At 41.2% G+C, this 26,383-nt stretch overlaps 1 protein-coding gene across 1 annotated transcript in view; it reads right to left on the bottom strand.

The window, feature by feature from the left end:
- The window catches only part of Cc2d2a (coiled-coil and C2 domain containing 2A), a 79,691-nt gene that overhangs the window by 962 nt on the left and 52,346 nt on the right, over window positions 1-26,383 (bottom strand). Inside the window, exons 22-36 of the mRNA XM_059275826.1 lie at window positions 26,222-26,314; window positions 25,131-25,222; window positions 22,280-22,447; window positions 20,577-20,682; window positions 19,025-19,134; window positions 17,537-17,633; window positions 15,957-16,055; window positions 13,992-14,168; window positions 10,183-10,386; window positions 8,033-8,122; window positions 6,596-6,709; window positions 4,674-4,808; window positions 3,883-4,005; window positions 2,468-2,526; window positions 504-681 (exon numbers count right to left, since the gene is read on the bottom strand). Coding sequence (XP_059131809.1) covers window positions 504-681; window positions 2,468-2,526; window positions 3,883-4,005; window positions 4,674-4,808; window positions 6,596-6,709; window positions 8,033-8,122; window positions 10,183-10,386; window positions 13,992-14,168; window positions 15,957-16,055; window positions 17,537-17,633; window positions 19,025-19,134; window positions 20,577-20,682; window positions 22,280-22,447; window positions 25,131-25,222; window positions 26,222-26,314 — 1,845 coding nt within the window. The remainder of the gene's footprint in view (window positions 1-503; window positions 682-2,467; window positions 2,527-3,882; window positions 4,006-4,673; window positions 4,809-6,595; window positions 6,710-8,032; window positions 8,123-10,182; window positions 10,387-13,991; window positions 14,169-15,956; window positions 16,056-17,536; window positions 17,634-19,024; window positions 19,135-20,576; window positions 20,683-22,279; window positions 22,448-25,130; window positions 25,223-26,221; window positions 26,315-26,383) is intronic.

Raw genomic sequence — 26,383 nt, 5'->3', positions numbered from 1 at the left:
AATCAATTATTATAAAACCATACTCGTAAAACTTAACCAAAAGTGTTTATTTTCACCTTTATGTACAGTTGAGTTTAATGTTTTAGCCTGGTGTTTTTATTTACTACTTAGGATACATGTCAGAAAGTATTGTTTTTCATAGGATCTTTTTTGTTTTGTTTTTTTTGTTTTTCGAGACAGGGTTTCTCTGTGTAGCTTTGCGCCTTTCCTGGGACTCACTTGGTAGCCCAGGCTGGCCTCGAACTCACAGAGATCCGCCTGGCTCTGCCTCCCGAGTGCTGGGATTAAAGGCGTGCGCCACCACCGCCCGGCTTTTCATACGATCTTATTGATAAGATAATTACTGAGTTTTAAAACATTTCATCATATTTCTTTTTTGGTGTATGGTACCTTACATATATGCTTCTTGTGTAGGTAGTTTGATCCTCCCAAATAACTCCTGGGTAACTTCCAGTTTGGGGATGAGGAAACACCACTGGCCATTTTACCACACTTGTGCTTACCCTGTAGTCTCCTAACTGCTTCAGCAGTTCTGCCCTGTGGTCGTCTTCTATATCTTCTCCTTGACTTCTTTCCAGCAGAGGCAAGAAGTGCCGCAGGGTGGAGGTACAGTGCCGGTTCCATCGAGTCAGATGGCGTGGCCTCCAGTCCATGATTTTTTCTTTTAGTATCTTTTCAATCCTGTTCATAAAAAATACACATCTATTTATTATTTTTTGCTATTTAACTTTTCCCATGTTCAAAATTAACTTGTTTGCAGCATGGGGTTCTGGTTAATACTTGAATGAATTTTTGGTGGTGGTGTTTTCCCAAACAGATTAGCAGCTACGTAAGGTCAAGTGCCTAAGTCATCCTTGTTCTTGAAGATTGTATGCATTGCAACAGGGAATAGATACAGACAGGATAAATGGGAATACAGTGCCTCTGGTGACACAGGCCTAGCCAAATCGAATACATCCAGTGAGACATTTTTTTAATTCTAAAATTTATTTTTCTGTTCATTGGTAATATGATAAACAGATAAATTATACCCAGGCATAAGGTTTTTATTATGTTGGGAATCTGAAATATTTATAAAACACTTAATGCCTTATATTGATTTTTGTAATTGAGTCATTCACAATATTTTTTTTTAAGTTACCTTAAAATTGCCTTTTAAAATGACAGCTATGATTGCATTGGGTTCATAGGCTATGAGGCATGAACAAAAAATGAAAGAAAACTACCATTTGTTAAGCTTATTTACTAGGCACAGTGCTAACTATCTTTTATAAATTTTGATTGATTCTCAACAATAATGCTTTGATGTAGGGGATATTCCAATTTTACAGAAGAGGACAGGGTGCCAAAGTTAAACACTGCTGATTCCAAAGCCTCTTGCCTGTCTTAAGTACAGGTTGGAGAGAGCCTCACAGCTCCTCCTTGCTAAGGAGCTATGGGTCTACTTTTGGACTGCGTAAATTATGGATGGATTGTCAAATACTTCAAAAATGAAGAAATCAGTGAGTCTAGTAAATAGTGTGTTGAAGCCATTAGCTGAAACTCAGGATTGTTGGTTTCTGTAGACCTGTGGTTCTCAACCTATGAGTCACGACCCCTTGGGGGCATGTCTTAATGACACTTTCTCAAAAGTTACCTAAGACTGTTGGAAAACAGATATTTACATTACTATTTAGAACAGTAGCAAAATTACAGTTACAGTGTGGCAGTAAAAATAATTTTATGGTTGGGGGTCACCATAACATGAAGAACTGTATTAAAGGGTCCCAGCATTAGGAAGGTTGGGAACCACTGCTCTAGATGGAGATCCCATACAAAGGCTTTATGAAGAAATTGGGAGGAAATTGGTGTTCCTCGCAATAATGTCTTAAAGGGTTACATTCGATCTTGTATAATTTGACAAATTGTTCTTCACACAAAGTGACTCAATGGGAATGAAGCACAGGTTTTGAAATCAGAATGGTCTGTCTGCTGTCAGAAGCTCAGTTAACATTTAAGAAGTATGTGGGCCACTCTGAACCTCAGTTCTCACATTTGTGAAACGGAGAGTAGGTTCAGTTATACAGCATTGGAATTACAAAGACACACAGGCTTTAACCAGCCTTCTCTGTGGGTTAGGTTCACAAGCTAGATGAAGTTCTACAAGCCACTAATTGGACAAAAGAGGCATATTTAAGCCGAGGATTATCGTGTACCAAGATCCATAATTACAGGATGTTAAGTTTCAACGAGTTAGTCTTTGGAGAACTACATGTTACTAATGTTCACCACTGTATTTTCACCTACAACATGCTTATGCTGACACCTCATTTGAGTCATGGGACTTATACATCATATCTGTACTTGGTATCTGCATACATAAGTCTTACAACTCTGATCATTTCATATTGATCCAAGCTGAGAGTTTAAAGTTTGTTATTATGCTTCTAGGGATGGATTGCCTATGGATTTGTGGGTATTTTGTTACCTGTCTTGTAGCTCAGCAGCAGCTGCTTTGTCTGTGCATTGATAAATTAGCTCTTCAGGCTATAAAAGAGAAAGTTCAGTCAGCACCTACTGTATCTGTAGTTATTGTATCTATCCCTATTTTTCTTTTTAAGTAATGAAATTTGAGACTGAATAAGAAAACACAGCCTAAGAGATGCCAAGGAAAGTCGATCCAAGGGTAAGGGAAGTGCCACAATTACAGTGCTTTGTCAGTCCTTCTCAGTTTCATTTCCCTTAGCCCTTGCCACACAAGTAACCACGACCTGGAGTTCTCTTCAGATCCTTTGTTCAGCTAGTATTGAGGACTTAACTGTTGCTAAGCACCTTCATAAGTGATGGGCATAGAAATATGGCCATAAACAAAACCTGTGTTGTATTTACAGTGTAGTAAGTGAAGATAAGTAACCTAATACATTGTGTTTATTATTTTACTACACATCTGTGTATTCCTAGGCAGTCTGCACTGTTTTGCCTATTTTCCAAATTTGAATTTTATGAACAGGCAACTTTCTTTTTCTGCCTTTATATTAGGGATAATAAAAACACACTTTCGCCGGGCAGTGGTGGTGCACGCCTTTAATCCCAGCACTTGGGAGGCAGAGGTGGGTGGATCTCTGTGAGTTCGAGGCCAGCCTGGGCTACCAAGTGAGTTCCAGGAAAGGCACAAAGCTACACAGAGAAACCTTGTCTCCAAAAACCACAAAAAACAAAAAACCACACTTTCACAGTGCTAAGTTTAACAAAGCAATCATTTGACTGCTACAAAGTATTACATCATGTAGTATAATTTGTCTCTTACTATTCCACTTCTTAAGCTGTGAAAAATTGCATATGTACCACCTTCTGATAGGTAAGAATTCCCGAAGGGCAATGTAAAGCTGGTTTGAAAGGTTTGTGCCATGACAAAAGGGTACTTTATATCACAATCCAGCTGTTTTCTTGTAAGTGTGTGTGTGTGTGTGTGTGTGTGTGTGTGTGTGTGTGTGTGCGTATGTCCAAACATTTTAACAAAGAATGTTCATGCTTACAAATTAGAATCTACTTGTCAGACTGTGAAGCTAATTTTAATGAGCCTCCAGTGGGTTGGACCTGTAGTTTGATTTCATCCTTAGCAGTTCGGATCAATTTAGCTATATTTTGCAATTCTATTTAAGACATGGACTTCCTATATAAAAACTTTCAAATATGTCTAAAATGTGAATACCAGTTTTTCATATATATGAATGTATGCTGCTTCATGTTAATTTGTCTGAAATTAGAAAACTAATGTTTTAAATCTTACATATATTTAGTATACTAAACTAAGAGTAGAATTGAGGGCCAAGGGATAGGTAGTTTTTTCATGTAAAGATTTCATTTGACTTTATCCACATATGGCTGTTAATAGAATTATACCTGAACACTGGAAAGGCCAGGATATGGAAGGCTTCGTGAAAAAAAAGATTTCCAAAGTTTGGGCTTTGTGACATCAAAATTTATCCTTAGTGGCGAATCATGGTGTTGAATATTAAACCAAATCTAAAAAAAAATACATTAGGATATATGTTAGCAGATGTGTATGTATGATACAGGGAGAGGCAGTAAAGGAAGTACATTAGGATATATGTTAGCAGATGTGTACACAGATGTGTATATATGATACAGGGAGAGAAAGTGAAGGAAGCCAAGATTCACACAGGCTACGTTTTTTTTCTTTAAAAATTTTTTAGGTTTTATATGAATTTTACAGTCAGTGATATCAGTTCTCAGTTGTTTTAATCTCTCTCTCTGTCTCTGCCTCTCTCTGTCCCTGTCTCTCTCTCACACACACACATACACACACACTGACTTTTTTTTTTTTTTAAATAAGGGAAATCCAATCTTCTCAGATGACAAATTTGCTTTGACAGAAGGGACTAGGCATTGTAAGCTCTGTTGTGGAAAGCTAACAAGTTAGAGCCAGGACAGAAACTGGATCCTCTGAGTCTAAAAAACTTCTGTACTGCTTCTGAAGGTCTGATGACTAATTAAACCAAAAGTTAAGATTAAAGTGGACAGTTCTCCCAATCCTGCTAACTTACTTGCATTTATATAATTGCTCATTTAAGTATTTTTATTTATACATTCTTTACCTATATATAAAATATATATACAAATTGGTCAACTTAAAAAACCAAACATATTTAAGAGGAAATGGTAATACTCACATTATCAGGACCAATTAAACAGCCCACACTTTTCAAGGGGCAGAATGTATCAAATTGTCCATAACAATGTCCACTGCAGGGATTCCATATTAAATAATAATTTTTCTCCAAAGTTAGCACATAGGCAGTTGGACCCTGAAAAGAAATAGCCATTAAAATATTTTCCAATTAATTATAAAATAATGTCAATAGTAGTTTACAGAATTCTTTTAAAAAATGGCATGTGTTTTGTGTGTGTGCGTGCGTGGCTGCCTGAGGACTTAGAGGAGGGCAACAGATCCCTCAGGCTGTATTCATAGGGTGTGAGTTGCCCAAAAAGGGTGCTGAGAACTGAACTTGGGTTCTCTGTGAGAGCAGTAAGTATTCTTAACTGCTGATCCATCTCTCCCATCCCAGAAACAATTCTTCATTTCAGCTGGACCTTTGCTTCCTAAATTTCATGGCTAATGGATTTTAAAATGGGAATAGGTTTTTTATAAAAACCTTGGATTTGGTACTAGTAGAGTGCAGTAATCAATGATGGTACTTTCCTTACCAGTCAGTATATCTTAAGGCTTGCTGAAGAACTCTTGCTAGTGGGACTCTTTACAGAGCCAGTAAAGTTGCCATTTGAGTATCTAGAAGGCTGGTTATGCCAAAGTACTTTTTCAGTTCCTAATAAAGTAACTTACCTTTGGTACACAGTCTATAGTTACATGAACACATAGATTTGGAAGGATACACACGCCTTCCTACTGGGAATAGTCATATATTATAGATTTTTTTATTCAATGAATATTCATTTATTGCCGATGTGTTGTGGATATCACTCTGTATAAATAAAATGCTGATTGGCAAGTAGCCAGGAAGGAAGTATAGGTGGGACAAGCAGAGAAGAAAATTCTGGGAAGTGGAAGGCTGAGGTGGAGAGACGCTGCTAGCCACCGCCATGAGAAGATGTTAAGATACCAGTAAGCCATGAGCCACGTGGCAACTTATACATTAATAGAAATGGGTTGATTTAAGATATAAAAACAGCAAGAAGCCTGCCACGGCCATACAGTTTATAAGTAATATAAGTCTCTGTGTGTTTACTTGGTTGGGTCTGAGCGGCTGCAGGACTGCCGGGTGAGAGAAATTTGTCCTGACCGTGGGCCAGGCAGGACTGGAGAAAACTCCAGCTACACTGATGCATAATTTGATGCTCACAAATAGCCTTGGAGTTATGATATGATTTGCTTCAGGTCACAGAACCTTGAGCTCAGGCCCATGAATTGCTTGCCTTGTCTTTTCCTTGTACCAGGTGGTAGGTAACTAATGGTATATACTTCCCAAGGACTCCTAGAACTTCATGGCTTCTTTCAAACACCACTTTAGATCAGCTGCTACTATCCACACAAACTATTTAACCTTGCCCCAGAATTACCTATTATGCTTCAAACTTGTTAGTATTTTTCTGTGGGGTATGAAGTACTCTGAAAGTCACCAAGTCTTTAAACTAGTAACTTGTTGACAATTAACAACAAAACAGAGCTGCCAACATATCTTTTTACTGTGTTTCATTTCATCTGGTGTCCCCCCCACTGCCTCCCAGATTAAAAGCAGTGAAAGAAATAGTGTAAACGGAGAGAATTCCCTTCACCCCTTAGCATAATATTACCAAAGGAATGAGATTGTGGAGAACATTGATGGAGTAGAATGCATAATAAAAGAACAGCTAAATAGGGGCTGTAGGTGGTAAAATGTTCAGGTTTGCCAAAATTAAAGTGAAGTGTAGGGCCCTGTGTATGCAGTTAAGCCACTCCATGTGGTATCCATCGTGGTTCTCTCTGCCTGTTGTGGTGTCTCTGCCATGTCATAGCAATTAGAAGGACTGTCATGAAAATTAGCCCTGCCCATGAATAACCACACTCTTTTGTTAATAGCACCTTATGTGGCCGTACCTCAGGAATAGCATTGCCCATCACCAGCCATGCCTTCTTACCCAGGGACAGAAAGTAATTGCATAGCAATACTGCATGCTCTTCTTCATCTCCTGCCAGGAGATCAAGAAATTGCTGACAAAAAAAGAAAAAAAACGTTATATTGACTGTTTTATTCTAGATTGACCATGCGTGCAGGATTTCATTTGCTTTGCATTTCAGGCTAGTCTGGCACTTGCTATATAGCCCAGGCTGGCCCTGAATGGGCAATATCTACTTCTTGTCCCCAGGACTGGGATTAAAGGCATGCATGCCTCATCACATTAGCTTCTCATGCAAAATTTAATGTCTTAGTTAAGATGAGTGCCTTAAAGTATCAGACATTTTTGTCGCTATGCTGACAATTCTTTAATGGACATCATGTTTTCTTTAGCATTGATGCTGATGGCATGAATATCTAGAATCAGTATGATTGCAGTGTGTAGAAACAGTAAATTTCCACTTTAATGTATATTTGATAGTTCACTAGGGCTAAACATTTCCTAAGTGCATTACATGAACTGACTGACTTATCCCAGAGCAGCTGCTCTCCTTATTAGCCTTGCAGATGCTGAAGTACAGAGGCAAAGATCAGGTGGTAATACCTACGAGGTGGCAACCTAGTCCAGCTCTGCTGATATGCAATTTTCTTCTTTGTATATTTTCATGTATCTTCTTGAGAAAGAGACCCCTTGTGGCTCTAACAGCTTTACCTCTAAAAATGCTGAGATTTATGTTGCCAACATGCATTTGGGAGAAAAAAAGGGAAAGTACAACTGATTTTTTTTTTCAATTTAGGACCTTCCATCCAAGAAAGTTGTGTATGTTAAATTTTATGGAGACATCAGACAACCTGAAATCCAGAAGCACATGAAATACCTGTGGTAATAAAGGTTGGCTCTGCTTCATACCACCCATGATCCCTGACTTAGTGCAAAGAATGTTTGACATGGCATACCTTAGGAAGTTCACAAATTAAGAAATATACAATTTCTTACTGTAGAATGAGATTTAGACGTTTTCTAAACAAAGCTGTGATATTATTAATGTAATATTAGGATAGTTCCTCATCAACATAGGTGAAATGTTATTTCCATTCTCTGTGTGAATAATCCTTTGAAACAATACTTTTTGTTGTGTGTGTGTGTGGGGGGGTGTTGCTGAGGATCTAACCTATGTCCTTGTACCTGCTAGGCAAACATTTACCACTGAATTGTATCCCCAGCTCTTATTTTCTTTAACTTTTGAAGTTTGATAAAACTGAACCAGGAATAAACTATTTCAGAATTTAGCTCAAACTGCTAACAGATGGCCAAGTAGATTTTTGCAATGACTAATGAATGATGCAATCTCAGATTATGTAAGCCATCTAGCTGATGTGCAGTTAAGGCAGTAAACCAGCTAGGAAGAAGAACTCACATCGGATGTGCTCCATAGGTCACAGATACCAGCAAAGGAAACAGTATCCGGCAAGAAAGGGATCAAGGACACGTATCGAGCTACCAGTTCCTGTATAAAGAAAATGAACTTTTAATATAACTTCCAATAAGAAAGAAAGCTGCATCCCTATTTAATTTCCTAAAAGAAGCTTCATATATGTGTAGAGGATGAAACTAATGTTCACAAAGTGTTTACTAAATGCATTCATATCTTAATCCTCTCCTGAGGCCATGAAGAAGGTTATCTTATGAAGAAATTAGCACTGGTGTCCCGTTGAAATGTCCTTATTTCACACACTTCTTTTCTCATTTGCATTTCCTTGTTTTTTTGGGGGTGGGCATGCAAGACTTTCAGAATCATCTTGTACTGTACTTTTCTTAGCCTAGTCCTGAAAGCAGCCATTCATTCTCTCTGCTTCCCAGTTGTGGATAAGCATGTGAGCTCGCAGCCATTCCTTGCCAGGCCTTTACTCTCCCATTGTGTACTCTAACCCTCTGAAACAGTAACCCCGAGACTCTTTCTTTTCTAAGTTCTCTTGGTCATGTTTTGTCACAGCAATAGAAAAGTAACTACGACAGAAGTTGCTATTAGGGATTGGGCTATTGCTCTTATAGATAGAACCATGTGAGGTATTTTTGGATAGATGTGGAAGACTTTGAAACTTTGAACTAGAAAAGTAGTTGAACACTGTAAGCAGAGCTTAAGGGGTCATCCTGCTAGGAGCTTGGAAGAAAAATGGTAGTGTGCTGAGAGCTAAGTGAACTGTGGAGTCCCAACTTAAGAGGCTTCAGAAGAGAACAATATTAGCAACCAGGTTAGATACCCGGTTTTTGTGGTATTTTGGCAAAGCATGGCCTATTTGCTGTTTCCCCATGCCTTAAGTGCTTTCTCCCTTAGCCATGTGCCTCATCAAAACCCAACTCTAGTCATCATGAGTGACCAGATAACCTGAGAGCAAACACTTTCAGTGTCTTTGATTTGTTTTCTCTCAGTTCTATCTTAGCCACAACTTTAAAAAGTATTGGAATATTTTATTTGTCCATTCTAAACAGTCTTACTGGGAGAAGTTTATGTACATTTACAATTCTAGGAAGAACAAAAATTGCTATTATGAGCACTGAGGATGCAGTTCAGTGGTAGAACACTTCTCTAGCATTCCAGAGGCCTGAGATCAATCTCTACCCACAACTCACAAAGGCCTATTTGGCTTCCTATAGAAACTAATTGTATATAGTGAATTTTATATCTACAAAAGTCATATATGTGTATATATAATACACACATACATATATGACTACATTAAAACTTAAAAGCTGCTTGGTGGTGGTGCATGCCTTTAATCCCAGCACTGGGAGGCAGAGGCAGGCGGATCTCTGTGAGTTCAAGGCCAGCCTGGGTGGGCTACAGAGTGAGTTCCAAGACAGGCTCCAAAGCTACACAGAGAAACCTTGTCTCGAAAAACAAAAACACATAAACAAAAAAAACAACTTAGAAACAATTACTCCCTTTATTAGCCATATCCTCAGAACAGTTATGGTTCATAGTATTCACTTAAAACTGGCTTGATATATATATGGCTTATAGTTTTATACAATTTTATGGTGGGTATGGAGTTTTGAAGCCTGTGGCTGGTACATGTATATTTAATGTCTCAATGTGAGTGCATGTTAGGATGGGCTAAATATTGAAAATACATGTGGTTCAAATAACTGCTGTTAATTTGAAGTCAGTGATGCTTACAGAATTAAGCAGAATATTGAGTAGTTATTTTGCTATAGCAGAAATTACATGCCTAACACTTATTGAGAATATATAACTAATATATGTTTATGTACGATTTTGAAAGTTTCATATGTTAATTTTTTAGCACCTAGTATAAAGCCAAAGGTATAGTAAACACTCAATTATTTATAGAAAGGATGAACAAAGGATTATCATCATCTCTAGTACTTTCAGATTTCCCTAAAGATAGATAACCTCGTGGCAATAAGATAGTTTGAATCATTACTTTCATGCTTGATGATCTCTGTGGACTCAGTAGCTTAAGTATCATGAAATATGGTAACCTGGCAGTACATTGATATTTAAAACGTTTTTTAAACGTCACTGATTGTCTGTGGCACACTCACCGCAGTTGCCTGTGGGTCGTTGGGGTAGACACTGAGGAGCTCCTGAGGAGGGTTTAAAGGCTTGAGAAATCGAGTAATGAACACAGTTTTCCCGCTCATGTCGATGACTGTTGTGAAGCACTGACGCCGTGGGAACCTTAGGGCACATTCTGCTTGAAACTTCTCTGTTGCCTGAAGTAACTTCTCATCTTCCTGGCTATCAAACTTCAAAAAGAAATACTTCATGGGGTGTATATGATTACAGGAGACCAAACAGAAAACATTCGGATTTCACAGGCACCATGAGCTGAATGTGTGGTTTGGAAGGCAATGATTAAATGATTTCTTTATAAAGTCATTTTTCTTGGTATCTTTGCAGCTTTATTTAATTGTATTGATAATTCAAGAATGAAAATGATCATTAAGTATATAATTTAGATTCAATAAGACAGAAAGAAAGTAGTAAATAGGCAAGCCATATGAAAACTATTAGATTAATAAAAAACTATACAAATTAAATGATGAAATACTAATCTGAGTGATGAGCACAAGCAATAGAGTTTTATATGTGTTTTGATTTAGTCTTTTAAGGGGAAGAGGGCTGGGAAAATCCACATCTCAAATGTGGACTGTGTCACAGATTTCTAGCCTAGAGTAGAACTCTCAAGTCAGAAACTGGTGTAATTTTAGAAAAGTGGAAAATTATGGAATGAGGGTATGGAAAAACTATTGAATTCATTCTTAATCCTTTAAATTTATTTATTAAATTTGTCATTTGCTCACTCATGTAGCCATTTGAAAAAAATTCCCAAGAGTCTAAAAGATTCCAGACATTCGCAATTAAGAAAATCTCCTCAAGGAATTTCTAGTCTAGAAAGGAACATGGATAAGCAGCCAAACAGTTAAAGTATTGGAGCAGATTCTACGGAGTGCTATGGGGAGACTTAAGAGGGTGTGGGAGAAGCATCTGCAGGCACAGTCTAGAACAAGAGCTGAGTCAGCACAACTGTTGGCCTTTCAGGGTGGCATGCGTGGCAGAAAATGTCTCAGCTGCTTAGACTCAGATGCTCTGCTATGTATCTTGAAGGCAGGACCTGTGTTTGACATTTTCCTTCCTATACCTTGTTGCTCAAATCTTAAATAGGTCTTTTAATAAAAAACCCAGAGCCACATATTGGAGTAAATGCTGAAAGTTCAGAGAGACAAATAAGCCACTGCCACATCTCACCTCACCAACTCCATGGATCCTCTGACTGCAATCCTCTGAGTCCTCACCTGAAAGGCTCCAGCCGAAAAGCTTTTAGTTCCTGTCTCCTCACACCTAATATACCTTTCTTCACCCAGCTATATTACTTCCCTCTTAGTGCTGGGATTAAAGGCATGTGACTTCCAAGTATTGGGATTAAAGGTGTGTGCTACCACTGCCTGGCTCTATTTCTTTCCTAGACTGAGTCAATCTCATGTAGTCCAGGGTGGCTTTGAACTCACAGAGATCCAGATGGATCTCTGCCTCCTGAGTGCTAGGATTAAAGCTGTGTGCCACCACTGCCTGGCATCTATGTTTAAGCTAGTGGCTTGTTCTGTTCTCTGATCTTCAGGCAAATTTTATTAGGGTACACAATATATCACTACAATACCTGGCACCTAATACACACATGCTGGCATCTAATCATTATCAAGTCATTAATATGCATTTAAGATACCAGTACTGAAGGAGAAGTATGCTGTTTGTGATTGAGAAGTGAGTGCCATGGAAAAGCCAAATATTACAGAAATTTGCATTGTTTGTCCTGAAGCAATTTGGATGGAACTAACAAATTCAGGTTATTCAAAATGCAATTTAGAAGATTCTTAAGTGGTTCAGTTCTTTGACCTGTCAGCTAATGAAACATTTTCAGAAAACAGAATGAGTTCATCCTGCCTTTGAATGGTCAGTTGACCTCAACTGACTAGAAATCACTGTTAGAAAGAAATATCTGCATTGCCTCTCTAAGAAACAGTCATGGAAAGTGAAGCTGAGCTCCCAGCGTGCAGGAGACATTTAAAGTCAATGAAGTCACTTGCTGACAAATATAATGGCAAAGGGGCCAAAGGCATTCTTTTCTTTTTCTATACTAGTGGTTGTACCCAGGGCCTCACACACGCTACACACATGACTGGACATTTTCTGTGACTCTACAGGCATCTACAGTTCATTGCCAAGGGATCACACATACACTGGGACCCAGCACCTATTCCCTGGAGGCAGTGGACAAAAGCAGCTAGTAAAAGCATAGCTGTTGATCTATGGATTATAAAACAAGACACTCAGTACCTTCTTAAGCATGCCACTCATCTACCATAGGCAACAGAAAAGAAATGACAGGAAAACAGCATTAACAACCTGTTTTAAAGACTTTTTAACCTAAACATTGTAAAGTTAGGGATGTTAAAGTTCAGGGTTGCTACTGATGTACAAAACTTTTGTTCTAGTAAATACTTTTTAAAAAATCATTTGGAGTAAGATGGGGCTAGACAGACAATTTTAATCCACCATCCTAAAAAGTTGTAGTTAGTGGAAAACCATTTCCAAGCTGTGGTCCTGGTGTTTCAGGTTGAGAGCCTCTCTTTCTTGAACAATGTGTAGGGGAATCATGTGGGGCTTTCTACCATTGCATTTGTAGGATATCAGGAGCCTGTCAATCAACTTGTCTGCCATGTCAGAGGTCAATGGAAAATGCATACAGCCATAGAGGGGCAGTGAAATGTCACCAAAGGCAGCAACAGGTTGCCAGGTTAACTTTGAAGTCACAATCCTGCCCTTAGTCTGAGAGCATTTGTGTGTGGACATGCTTGTTGTTTTTCTCCTGAGCTTGCATCTAGAAATAGACATTCAGAAGATTTTCCTTTCTGAAAATGATCTGACATGAATCTGTGCTGTTTTCTTGAGAACTTTGGCTTTAGCAATGAAGCTTAGGACCTGATATTACTTCTTAAGTACATTTGAGCTTCCATTAATCCTTCCTTTCCTGAGTAGGCATTGCTGATGGGCTATACACCTAGTATTTTTCTCTGCTAAACAAGCTGTAACACTGAAAAACTCAGAAGTAGGCTCAAGTTTCCATCCCCATTTCAGACTTAATGACAACTGGAAACCCAGGGGTCCATATGATAAGTTACATAACACAATAACTTGAAAGTTAAGTTTATACATGCATGTAAGCATGGTAGACTTTGTTGTCGTTTTGAGACAGGTTCTCACTTACGTAGACCAGTCTGGTCTCAAACTCACGGAGATCCACTTGCCTCTGCCTCTACCTCCCTCTCCTGGAATTAAAAGTGTGCACCACTATACCTGCTACATGATAAACTGTTTTCTACAGCTATTTAAGATGCATATTTTTTTTTCATAAAGTGCCTTGTAATCTCTGAAGGTCATCTGAGTATGACTGTGACCTGACTGAATGCATAGTACAGCTGGGGACCTGAGGTCAAAGATGGAAAGCTGTCCTTAGCATGTGTGCCAGTAAGTGTCAACTAGCAATCTGATTTTCTAATTGTCATACTCCATTTTATTCATGTGGAGCACATTGTTCTAAAAGCAGAACATGTTTATATTTGTCTTGCTTTCCTAAAAGTTTGTGTTGATGATTGCCTTAACTATGAAGTTGTGAAGGATAAATGTACATGTCTGTCCATTGCCACCTTAGGTCCTAGCTGAAAGCATAATGAATGGATATTAAAGGAGGAGAATTTCTGTTTATATAGTCCAAAGTTTATAAATCCTTAGCCTAGCAAGCATGTCTTAGGCTTCAGCTTCCACGGTGGCTTTCCAGATTGTACCCCATTACCTTTTCTCGAATTGGTTCTCCAGGAACCAGTTGAGGCTCAATGGTAATAAACAGGGTGATGTAAGAGCCTTCACTCAGGCTTCGGGCAGAATCAAAGGCTCGTTCCATAATAATGTTTCGCTCCTTACTATATCCCAGAAGAACTGGAGGGATGTCTATTTTAAATGTGCCATCAATCTGTGAAGAAAATATGACTTGGTAAGCACTGTGATGATTTTGTAACAAGTTCAAAGGGAAGGGCCATTTCTCATAATTGAATGCATCAGATAAACTTTAAGCTTGGTCAGATTAGAATCCCTAAGTTCTCAGCAGGAAGGGCTCTCTGCTTCCCTGACTTTCCTTTGTTTGCTAGAGCATGCACTAGTCATGAGTGTTTCCTGGGTTCAGATCTTGTCTTAAACTCCCAGTACTTCAGCTGCCTCATTTGTAAGAAGAAAAAAAATAACAGGACCTGATTTGTAGGACTGTGGTGAGCAAGGAATGAGCTAAGAGACTTAAGGGACTAAGAACAATATCCGGCATGTGGTACATGCTCATTGGCTGGCAGCCTTCCCCTTTTCTGATTTCCCAGCATTCCTTCTCTGTCTTTCAGAATCTTTCCAGTGTTTCAAGGCTTAGGTCTAGTGTCATCTCAGAACTGCTTTGCTATCTGTATATCCTCATACAGAGCTTGTTCCTTTCACTAATGTTTTAGTATATTCTGCTTGACTTTAGTAGTGTGTATTTGCCATAGTCTAGATAATTGCTCTGCAAAAAGGGACTATTGCCTCCTCTTGTGTCATCTTTCTCTGCTTAATAGCTGTGTTTTTTCTTTTGTTTTGTTTTTGAGACAGGTTTTCTCTGTGTAACAGCCCCAGTTATCCTGGAACTCACTCTGTAGACCAGGCTGTCCTTGAACTCACAGAGATCTGCCTGCCTCTGCCTCCCGAGTGCTGGGATCAAAGGCATGCATCACCACCGCCCGGCTATAGCTGTGTTTTTAAAGGTAGTACGCACATAGCAGACATGCCTCCAGAGGGCATGAGTTCCTGCGGGGTGAGCTGTAAGAGCATGGGTGCTGCTGCCACCAAGCAAAGGAGCTCCACACATTAGGCCAGTCAGTGTAATGATTTCTAAATAACCTCCAAACCTGAGATTCAACAACCGTCAAACATTACAGACAGCTTTACTTGTAAGATAGTGTGCTCTTATTTTTCTTTTACAATCTACTGAATGGGGGAATATAATTCTCATGGTAAGCACATCACTAGACTGTCCCTTTGTCATAGGGAAGATTGCAATTCCAGTTTATGCTTGACAGCCAACCTAAGCCTCTTAGAACAGAGGTTTGGTTTGAGTCTTTTGCTGGAAACCCTGTGGTCTAGGCAGCATCTGCTCTGTGTAGCTGTCACAGTAGCACATAGTTGCCTATCGCCATGGAGTTAATGCTGGGATACTGCAGAGATTCCAGAGTCTTCAGCTGCCTCAGTAGAGTGACAAAGTTAGAAAAGAACTGTCAACCTCATGGATCTATTAAGCTGAACTGTTATGTCTGCAAAAGGGTGTCTTTGTCAAGCATGCCTGTGTTAATGATTTTTCACGTTTTAAATAGTGCACACTTTGAGAAATATTGATAGAATGTACTTGATAAATTGGCTGTCAACTGCCCTGTTTCCTTCAAGTTACTTTCAGGCATCCATCCACTCCACCTTCATCATTTTGACAACTTTCACTTTGTCCCGTACCCTTTCCTTCTGTTTAAATGTTTTAAAGTTCTTAGATTCAAGTAGTCATACATTAGCTATTAACTCAAAAGAACAGGAGTTATGAATATATCATTAAGTAATGGAAGATCAATGACTTAATGTAGTGATTTTTATTTTTCCAAGCGCTGTGCACATACATTTTCACAGGTTTCAGAATTTAATAGGAAGAATGGATAGAGATGTTTCCTAGTCACATGTAATTCTGACTTTTGTTACTTACCCTTGCTTGGAAATAAATAGTACTAAATGGGATTTTCACACATCCTAACCAGTGTCTCTCAATACGGGTATGGATTCCACTTCCTCTTTCACGGTCATCCTAAAGAAAGCAGGAGAAGTAATAATTATTTAAGAACTTCAGGCATTTACATTTGTGTCTCTCTCTGTCTCTCTGTCTCTCTGTCTCTGTCTCTCTGTGTGTTTGTGTGCGTGTGCGTGCGCGTGTGCGTGTGCATGTGCATGTGAATGGGTATGTGTAGCAGGCTTTCTTTTGGGCCACCAACCAGCTCCCAAATCATGACACAGAAACTTATTGTTAGTTATGAATGCTCGGCCTTATCTTATACTTGTCCCACTAGCTCTTATAACTTAATTTAACCTGTTTCTCTTCATCTACGTTTTGCCTTGGGTGGTTTTTTGTAATCTTTCTTTCATTCCGTATTTCCTACTCTGTGTCTGGCTGGCTGGTGGCTGGCTGGCCCCAGGTGTCTCCCTCTCTTTCTCTCTTGTTCTCTCTTCTCTCCTTTAAGCCTAGCTTCCTCCTACTACTTATTCTCTCTGCCACCTCTCTCTCTACTGCCTAGCTATTGGCCATTCAGCTTTTTTTTTTTTTTTTTTTTTTTCGGTTTTTCGAGACAGGGTTTCTCTGTGTAGTTTTGCGCCTTTCCTGGAACTCACTTGGTAGCCCAGGCTGGCCTCGAACTCACAGAGATCCACCTGGCTCTGCCTCCCGAGTGCTGGGATTAAAGGCGTGCGCCACCACCGCCCGGCCATTCAGCTTTTTATTAGAGCAATCAGGTGCCTTAGGCAGGCAAAACAATACATCTTTATATAATTAAACAAATGCAGCATAAACACATGTAACACATCTTTGCCTAGTTAAAGTAATATTCCACAACAGGTATGTATGGGTGTTCTTGACTGTGCTATGCATATGGATACCAGAAATCAACGCCAGTATGCTTTCCCTCCCCCCCCCCCTTTTCCTGCCAGTATGTTTTCCATACTTGCTTCTCTACCTTATTCTTTGAGTTTGGGTCACTCATTGAATAGGAGCTTCCTGTTTCGGCTAGACTAGTTAGACAGCAAACCCCAGGATTCTCTACCCTCAAGCAGGTGCACACCATCCCACTTGGCTTTTACATGTGTGCTAGGACTCCAAACTTGCATGCTCATGCTTGCACAGTGGGCATTCTACCTACTGAACCTTTCTCCAAGGCCTCAATGTAATTAATTCGCAGGTAAGAAAGCAGCAAGATTTTAGCTGAAAGCATGTGGGTTAGGTTCAGACATTTAAGTTTGCCACCCTAGGAAAGTCAGCTTCTCTGAATGTAAGTTTTCTCATTGTTAGCCAGAGATATAATAACTTGCTTCATAGAATTACTCTGGAATTGAATAAGACAGCGTATCTAAAGCAGCCAGCACAACCCTGGAACAGGAAATACTCCGCTGCAAGTAAAATCACCATTCTTCTTCCTTGTCCTTTCCCCCACTTTCCCTTGTGCTTGGGGCGTAAACAATGGTAGAAGATAGGAAAATGAATGCAGAGTTCTGATGACTCCCTTAAAACTGACAACTTACCTCCAGGATATCATACAGCACTTCATCGAAAATGTTAATGTACACGTCATCCTTCACTGACTGTAAGCTGGCTGTGCTGTAGTCCCCATTTGGGGCCCTGTGAGAGAGCATATGAACAGAGACCGTGAAAACAGGCCAAACAGGTAATATGAATGCTCAATGTCAGTGCTTGAAAAATACCGAGCAGGAGCACGTGCAGTCCTTTTATCCCAAGGATCTCTTAACAAGGATACAGAATATAAATTTTTCCTTATTTATTTATTTATTTATTTATTTATTTATTTATTTATTTATTTATTTATTTATTTATTTATTTTTTACTTGTGTTGGTGTTTTGTCTACAAATATGTCTGTGTGAGGGTGTTGGATCCCTTGGAACTGGCTTTACAGGCAGCTGTGAGCTGTCATGTGGGTGCTGGAAACTGAACCAGGGTCCTCTGGAAGAGCAGCCAGTGCTCTTAACCTCTGAGCCATCTTTTTAGCCCCTAGAATATACATTTTTATTACACACTCCAATGGGACTGGTTCTGAACTTTGGGCTCTGCAGATCCAAACACTCCATTGGTTTATGCTGGTAGATACTATATTCCCCAAACTCTTGAGAGAAACTGGCCCGCCAGGGCCTGATTTAGCTCTGGGGATGGCTACAACATCTCCAGCCAACACCAGAGTTACGGCCTTTCTAAGCACCTCCGGTCATGAACTTCCTGCTAGACTATGGCTGGAGGAATGACAGCTGCATCTCCTCACTTCCTCACGTGAAAGTCAAACAACACAAGGGTGAGAATCCTTTCCTAGACCAGGCCCATGACCATTACCACGCCATGTAAACATGTCCCTCTACAGCCAGGCCAGAGACTGGGGTATCACACGGTTGAAAATCTTCATCTGCTTTTCAGTTTCTGATCTTTTGCCTGTGTTATGTATAATAGTGGTGACTGTGCCCTCTTTTGACCTAATTACTTCTAATTTCTACCCTAATTTGTTTTTCATCCTAAGGACCTCTCGCACAAGGACAGAGAATACATGTCACACCTACCGCCTAAGCCTTTAAGCCATCTCCCCTCTTAAGGCTTTTAATTTCTTCTTCACGAAAGTAGAGGGTTAATTTAGGTCATCTCAGGTCCTAAACTAATAAAAGCCTTTGGCCTATAGGAAGTCAGAACTGGAGGAAAGTAGACCGTTCCAATAGCGACCATGATTTCACTCTTTTTGTTTTGTTTTTCTTGAGACAGCTTCTTACTATGTAGCTCTGGTTGGCTGGAACTTGCTATGTACACCAGACTGGCCTTGAACCCACAGAGATCTACCTGCCTCTGCCTCCCGAGTGCTGGGGTTAAAAGCGTGCACTACCACACCGGCAACCTCACTCACAGAGCAGAGCCAGCTGTGGGCATTGAGAAGCAGGTTCTGGCTCCATTCCTTCAGCCAGGGTGCTTTCTTTAGCTTGAGCCCTTCCAGTGTCGTACAGAAGACTGTTCCATTTACCTGAATGGAAGTTCAAGTTCTTCGTTCCAGCTGGGATTTGGTCCTTCAGCTGTAGTGGTGTGGCAGATTGTTCTTTGGAAAGAGACTTCTACGAAAGGATGGACTAAGACCTGAAAGTCAAGAGCAAACCCCAAGGGTGTAATGATTAGTTACTCTGTTCTTGACGAAGGATCTATGCTTATCACATACGTCACTATTTTCTATCTTAGGCAAAGGAGAGCATGCTTATTAAATAGTATTTTTCAGAAGAAAATGAAACAAGAAGTCTGTCCAGGAGTTTATAGGTAATTCTTTCTTTTTTTTCCCTTTTGGTGAAAAGTAAAAAAGGGAGATTTCTTCAATGTCACATGGGGAAGAGGGACAGAGAGATCCAGTGACCACCTCTTAGTCCGTCTTTGGGATCTTGAGGTAAGGGTGGGTTTAAATAGAAAACAAGATAAAGGTGCAACTAAGCTGCATCGGCCAAGGCTGGTCTGCTGCCCACTGCTGCCTGAGCCCCAGAGCTCTCCTGCAAGGGTGTCTGTAAGTTGTAAATCTCCGGGAGACAACTTTCTTCTCTGATGTCCCCAGTGCTCCAGCCATTTCTTGGGGGAGGCTGGTGTCTCATTCACACCAAGCTGGGTTTAAACTCACTGTGGAGCTGAGGATGACGTTGAACTTTGTTTTTAAATATATATATATATACACATCTCCCCCATCTTTAATCCCCCCACCTGGTAAAACCTGTATTTGCAGAAAGTCACCCCCTCTGCTGCATCCTGGAATCTGATGGCCTGGGGATGGACCCCTTCCCCTTTCCTTCATTTCTATTGTTATTCTTTTAAAACTAGTCAGTCTTTAAAGACTGTGAGTGGGGGAAAGACAGTCACCACCTTGTTAGAATAAAAACCAGATAGACTTCCTGCCTCAGTGTGTTCCCTAGCCTCTTGGCTTCTGGTGCACTCATTTTGCAAAAGAAATTGCCTTTCTAGACTATTTTCAGTTTGTATGTTTGTTTGTGCTACACACACCAAGATTATTCTTTGTTCCTAACATTTTGAGGCAGGGTCTCACCGTGTAACTCTGGCCGGCCTTGAACTCTTTATGTAGACCAGGGTGGCCTTGAAACAAAATCCACTTGTCTCTGTCACCAGAGTGCTAGGATTAAAGGCATATGCCTGCATATTTGTTTTTATTTTATGTGCACGAGTGTTTGTCTGAACCAAATGTATGCCTGGTGCCCCCAGAGGCCGGCCAGAAGAGGGCATCACATCCTCTGGAACTGGAGTTACAGACAGTTGTGAGTTGCTAGGAGGGGAATAGAACCTAGGACCTCTGTAGGAGCAGCCAAGTATGCTTAACTACTGAGATGTCTTTCTAGCCCCTGACCTTGAACTTCTGATCCTCTTGTTTCCACCTTCCAAGTGCAAGGACTATAGTTTATACAATGCCAAGGATCTAACCCAGGGCCTTGTGAATGCTAGACAAACACTAAACCAACTGAACTATAGCCAAGGCCCTTAAAGACGTACAGAACAGGATGGAAAGCAGAAACCCAGCCTTGTTCTCTCACCTGGCCAAGGGGGTAATCTGTGCTGTGCACTGGACTGTGTGTGCTGGGGGAAGCAGTTTGCTTTTCACTGAAAGTCCTCGAAGATCTCGAAGGCTGCTGAAACTTGCTAGGAGGGAAAAGGGATGAAAGGGGTAAATGACAAAGTCTGTCTACTGGGATGGTTCCTTTGAGGATGTGAGGTGCTGTGGCTCTCATAGTGGCCATTGTCTCTAAGCTTGTTGACATCTAGAAGACTTTGAGTATGCGCTGCTCCATCCTGGGGCACCTTAGGATTGCCAAGGCCTTCCCCAACTTCTCTTCCCAAGCCTGCATGTATCTCTGGGAGCAGAGGAAAGGGTATATTGTCCTCTCCTTCACTCTCACAGGTGCCTGAGTCATGGTGAACCCCAGACCCTGTCTGCAGCTCCTGGCTCCATATCCTTATGGCTCCCTTTCACTGTATCAATAGATGTTCTGTAACAGGATGAAGAATTAGTAAAGAAAAAGGGCAGGTGCTGAAGAGATTCCAGGGGGTAAGAGCTCTTGCTACATAAGCATGGGAATGGGAGTGTGGATCTCAGCACCCATATAAAAAGCTGGGCATGACTGTTCATGCACTTGTAACTCCAGCACTGTGGGAAGGAGAGACAGGAGGGAAGCTGAGGGCTAGCTGGCCACCAGCCTAGCTCTATGTTTAGTGGGTGACCCTATCTCAGAGGATTAAGGTAGACAGTGATAGAGCAGGACACCGGACATCCTCTTCTGGCCTCTAAACACAAGCATAAAGGTGCATGCACCCATATACACCTGTGTCTATATAGCATGCATTCAAATGTACACACAAAATAGGAAAAGAGAAATAGGGCAAAATAATGGGGTGAGAGGACAGAGGGATGGAGAGGAAAGAAGATGCCACAAGCTATCTTGGCACTCTGGAATCTGATAGTGCTGGATGACCTGGGCCAGGCTACATATGCCATCTCTGTTTGTTTTCCACCTGGTAAGATAGAGATAGTAATAATGGTAAGGGTTAAATGAAATGACGCATGTGAATGTGCCAACCATGGTACATGGAGAAGGGACAAGTTCAACTTTCTTCCGTTACAGCAACAAGGGTACCCACAACAAAGAATTTCAATTCTTTATCCTTCTACCTCTATAAGAAATTCAAACTGGACCCCAGTATAGCCATGTTCTCTCCACTTCCCCCAATATGCTGAACCACCACAGTCATAACTCATTTTCCTGAACAGGTAACAGAGGCCAACCATGGACAGACACTTCTTACGTTATAGGCCTGTTTCTTGGACCCCACCTCTTTGCTGCAGCTCACCAGACCTTGGGTTATCAGCATCTGACCCCGGTAAGCACCCAGCTTCTCTCCTGAGAAGGTGATGCATAGTTGGTGGATGCATAGTACTTCCATCACATGAGAAAAACGAAGCACACTCAGAGGGAGGCAAGTAGGAGAGACAAGGAGGACTCAGGAAAGCCATCTGGGTCCCCACAGTTTATCACGTGGCTTGGCTGTGCCACTTGTCCTTGGGTTCCACAGGATGTCCCCCACACCCCCATCGTTGAGCCTAAGTTGACTGTTATTTCTGAACAATGGGGGTGGGGCTTCAGCAAGAATGGTCAAGTCCCATTGCATTAAAACTTGAAGGAGGACCAGGTTGTCTGGCGTTCTGCGCGTTCTATTCCGAGACTGTTCCTAGGGCGCTCACCTCACTGTGGGCTTCCTCACAGGAATGTCATAAGCCCGGATAATGTTCACCAGCAGCTTTATGTCTCCATCAGACAGGTTTTGGGCTGTCACTTTCTTCCGGCCTTTTCTCCGTGGCCTCAGTGGCCGCTTCTGTTCTGCCAGCTTGAAAAGGCTTAGGCCCAAGATGCTAATGATTACAGAACAGGATTAGGACTCGGTGGACAAGAAAGGTCTAGAAAACCACCACATGGCCTCCTTAACTCTGCTTCAAGTCTCTCAGAGACCCCTGGACACTCTCCTTTGAAGGAGGGTGGAAAGATTCTAAAAATTCTACGAAGCCAGGTGGGAATAGGGAGGGATTCCCACTGCATGCTTTATTATTATTTTTTCCAGCTGCCACTCATTAGTGGAAGTCAAGTCAGGCCTGCCCATCCCCCCTTCTCTTTGGCCTCTCCTGCCTCGTTCTCTGCCTTGTTCACCAGCTCCTGAAGCATGCCTTGTGCTCTCCACCCTTCACCCTCCCTCAGGCTAGTCTTGCCACCTTCCCCAGAGAGCTAGCTGCATCTGCTGGGAGGAGCCCTGCCTCTGAGCCCTGAGAGCGGTGTTAGCCAGCTCCATTCACCTGACAGTGCACATGGCCTTCTCGGGAAGTTTCTGGATATCGCCTCTTGCTCTCTGAGGCTATCCAGGCTTGAGTGTGAATCCTGGCTCCACTCTTTGCCTTGTGACAAATTATTTCACCTCTGTGAGTCTGTTCCCTCACGTGTACAGTGAGGGCACTAGCATCTTGAAGTGGTTGAGAGGGTTAGTGAGGAAGGAAGGGTGCAGAGCACCCTGGCACTTGTCTTGCATTTACTAGATTTTCTAAATGAGTAAGTGCTGGGATGGCAGTGACCAGCATTTGAGGGATTGTGCAGGAGGTGAAGAAAATTGAAAGCTGATGGGAGGAAATGAAGCCTCTCTGCCCTTCACTGAGAGACTGTGATATACACACTGCCTACAGACAGAAGCAGCAATCAGTGACCTATGGGAGGAACTAAAGGGGAAAAGAGACCTGACCATGTGCCTAGAAGCTGATTTGTGACCGTGCCTTTCGCCACAGGACACAGCCAGCCACCGGAGGCTGTGTCCGGATTCTTTGCCTTTCTGCTAAGTAATGACCTGGCCCAGCAGATTCGTGCCTGAGCCTTCTTTACAAGTGACACGCACTGGTTGAGGATGAAGGAAGGCCCTGCAGCTGCTGTCTGAGCACTGCTGCTCTGACTCATAAGGAATGCCAAGGGGGTTCCGGGAGTGGCTCAGATCGGTATCTAGTGTCTTAGACAGAATAGGTACCATATGTAAATATCTTCCGTATTAGTCAGAGGGGCGCTAGAAACCTTACATAAGAAAGTTCTAGTCTTTACAACTATAACATTTACCATACTTTCCAGATAAAGAAACCAAGACTCTGATAGATGCCTTGATTGCTGAAGGCTGCTTAGTGTAGGAAGAGAATTGGGTTTAAACTCAGGCCATGTTCTAGTCACCTCATCCAAACATGGGGGCCTGAGAGCTTTGCCAGGCACCCTGACATGACATATCCCCTGCCTTGCCAATGCTTTCTCCCCACATCATGACTGCTCTTGTGAGACTTTGATGCCTCCTTAGCAACCAGTCTAGGAGCATATTATCAACTGAGACTATCAGAAATGGGAGCATTTTAATTTAAAGCCAAGAACAAACTAAAATTAAAAAAAAAAAGAATGAACATACCCCGAGCCTTCAGAACTTAATGCAGAAAGTAAAGCAGAAAAAAAAGAAAGAAAAGAAAGAAAAAAAAAACAGCATGAACATCATCATCTGTGCTAACTATAACTTTATGTCTGAAAATATTCAACGAAAAGCTACAGCAAAGAGAGGTTTGGCAGCTATTCATGTGGTCACCGTTCCCTTTGGTACATGGATGGGGTTGCAAGGGGCCACCATGGATAGTACCATGTCTTCTTTCTTGGCTTGACAGAGAAGAGGAAGTGCATGCAGAGAAAATAAGCTTTGCAGATTTATTTTATTTTTAATTGTGTGTAATGTGTGTCTGTGTGGGGGTATGTACTTGTTCCCATGGAGACCAGAAGAGATATCCTGAAACTGGCCTTATAGGAGGTTATGAAGAGCCCAACGTGGATGAAGGGAACCTAACTTAGGTCCCCTAGGACAGCATTAAGTGCTCCAAACTTCTGAGCCATCTCTTCAACCCCTAGAAATAACCTTTACACAAGGCCAGATGCTTGACCACTGAGAAGGTCATGAAGTGAATGCCCTCCCTGCCCCCAAGACCGCCCTTATAGGAAGTTATCTTTTCACTTCCGTGTACCCACACCTGACTGAGACTATCGGAAGATTAGTCCAACAGGGAATCAAACAAGTAAGCCAGTGCCCAACTTCCAGGTAAATATCCATTTTTTCCATGTGGCCCTCAGCAAACATACACCTCAGCTCTGTGGTATAACCAGGCTGTCTGTCCCCTGTGATCCTGGAACCTCAGAGGGTGTGGTCTCAGCCATCTTCACTGTGTGAGATGGATGGGGAAGCCTGGTATCAGGAGACTAGAAAAGCAGGGAGGTTGGGTAGGAGGGGATGCTGTCAGAGTTAGTTTAACTGCAACGGGAAATACAAGGGCTACCGAGGGGGATTTGGCAGTAGAGGAAGACAGGATGGGCTCTGCTGGGAATTGATGGAGCGGCCCTAGGATGCTCTGCCCTGATATAAATCCCTCAACTAACATGGTCATTACTGGGTCATGACAGTGCTGACCAAATCTTACATACATCTTCCATGTAAAGGAATAAGATAGAACACAGGCAGCTATAGCTTCGTCTGATTATTTTTACCTGATATTGGGGACTTCTTCTTCTACTACCAAGTCAGTAAGAAGGAAATGGTGTTTTGCAGTTAGGAAGCGATTTACCACTGATTCTCTAACCTGGGAAAAGAAATCAGCGTTACTTAGGGTGGTTACGTTATTTAAACACCATTGACTCTGTGTCTTTGAGTGACTTGATGCCACACAGTCCTCCCTCTAACAGCCCGCTCCCACCCATTTTCTATCGCCATAAACTCTCTAGTTTCCCCTCACAAGACTGCAAACTCTGGAAGGGCAGAGTTTGAGAAATTAGCTTTTGTTTGTTTTCATCTTGTTCACTGTTATATTTTTTAGGACATTGAAAAGTTTCTGAAATGTAAGATAGCAATATTTTGTTGAATGAATACAGTAACAATAAACAAAAAACAATAGGACCAGTCTTGAGGCATGTCCAATTGAGAACAGATTCTTACGGCTCTCTCTTACTCAGAATGGTTCGCCAGGAGTTCCAGGGGTACAATTGGTTAGCACATGTTACTTACCCAGAATAATTCACCTTCTAATTTAAATAAGGAACATCTTAGTTACCATCAGTTAGGCATTATTTTTTGTACGTAAGTCATAGAGTAGATTATCTAGATAGGAAGAATGCATTGTAGTTACAATAGCATTTCTTATAAATCATTTTTAAAAGATGGTTAAAAGGAAAACAGGAAAAGGATACACAAAAGACTATTTTAGCTAGTTTTAAATTTTCTAGCATGTAAGGACAGTTCAGATGTGGGTTAAAAAGTCTTGCTTTTCTTACACTGCTTATTGTAAAGCAGTGCAACATAGATGCAATCAGGAAAACCAGGGCTCAGAAATGGAGTCCCTTGTAATCATGCCCTGTTTATGACAGTCTTCAGTATACACCATGGCATAGATTCATGGTTTCATATATTTAAGAGGTAAACATAGTTGTCAATCAGTTATTTATATATGTGAGCAAATAAGCCTAGAGAGACTATGTGGCTTGTATAAGATGCCATAGGCATTTATAAAGGCAGAGACACTTCCATCCTAAAATCCTGGCTCTCTCCCCTGTGAAGATGGTTTTAAGTGATTTTTTTTTCTTACTTGCTGAAGGTACTTGGCCACTGTGGCCCTGTGAGTATCCAGGTGGTCCTTGGTTTCAATTACATTTCTGTCTCGTAATCGTTTCTCGTAGTCCTAAAATTAAAAGGATATCATAATGTCATGATTTTTAAAGTGTTCTCTGATGTTTTTCTCAGGGTTGGG

This window comes from Peromyscus eremicus, chromosome 10, assembly GCF_949786415.1.
Source record: "Peromyscus eremicus chromosome 10, PerEre_H2_v1, whole genome shotgun sequence".
NCBI classification, from domain to species: domain Eukaryota; kingdom Metazoa; phylum Chordata; class Mammalia; order Rodentia; family Cricetidae; genus Peromyscus; species Peromyscus eremicus.
Note: the sequence above shows the minus strand (reverse complement) of the source record. Positions and strands in the feature narration are given on the sequence as shown.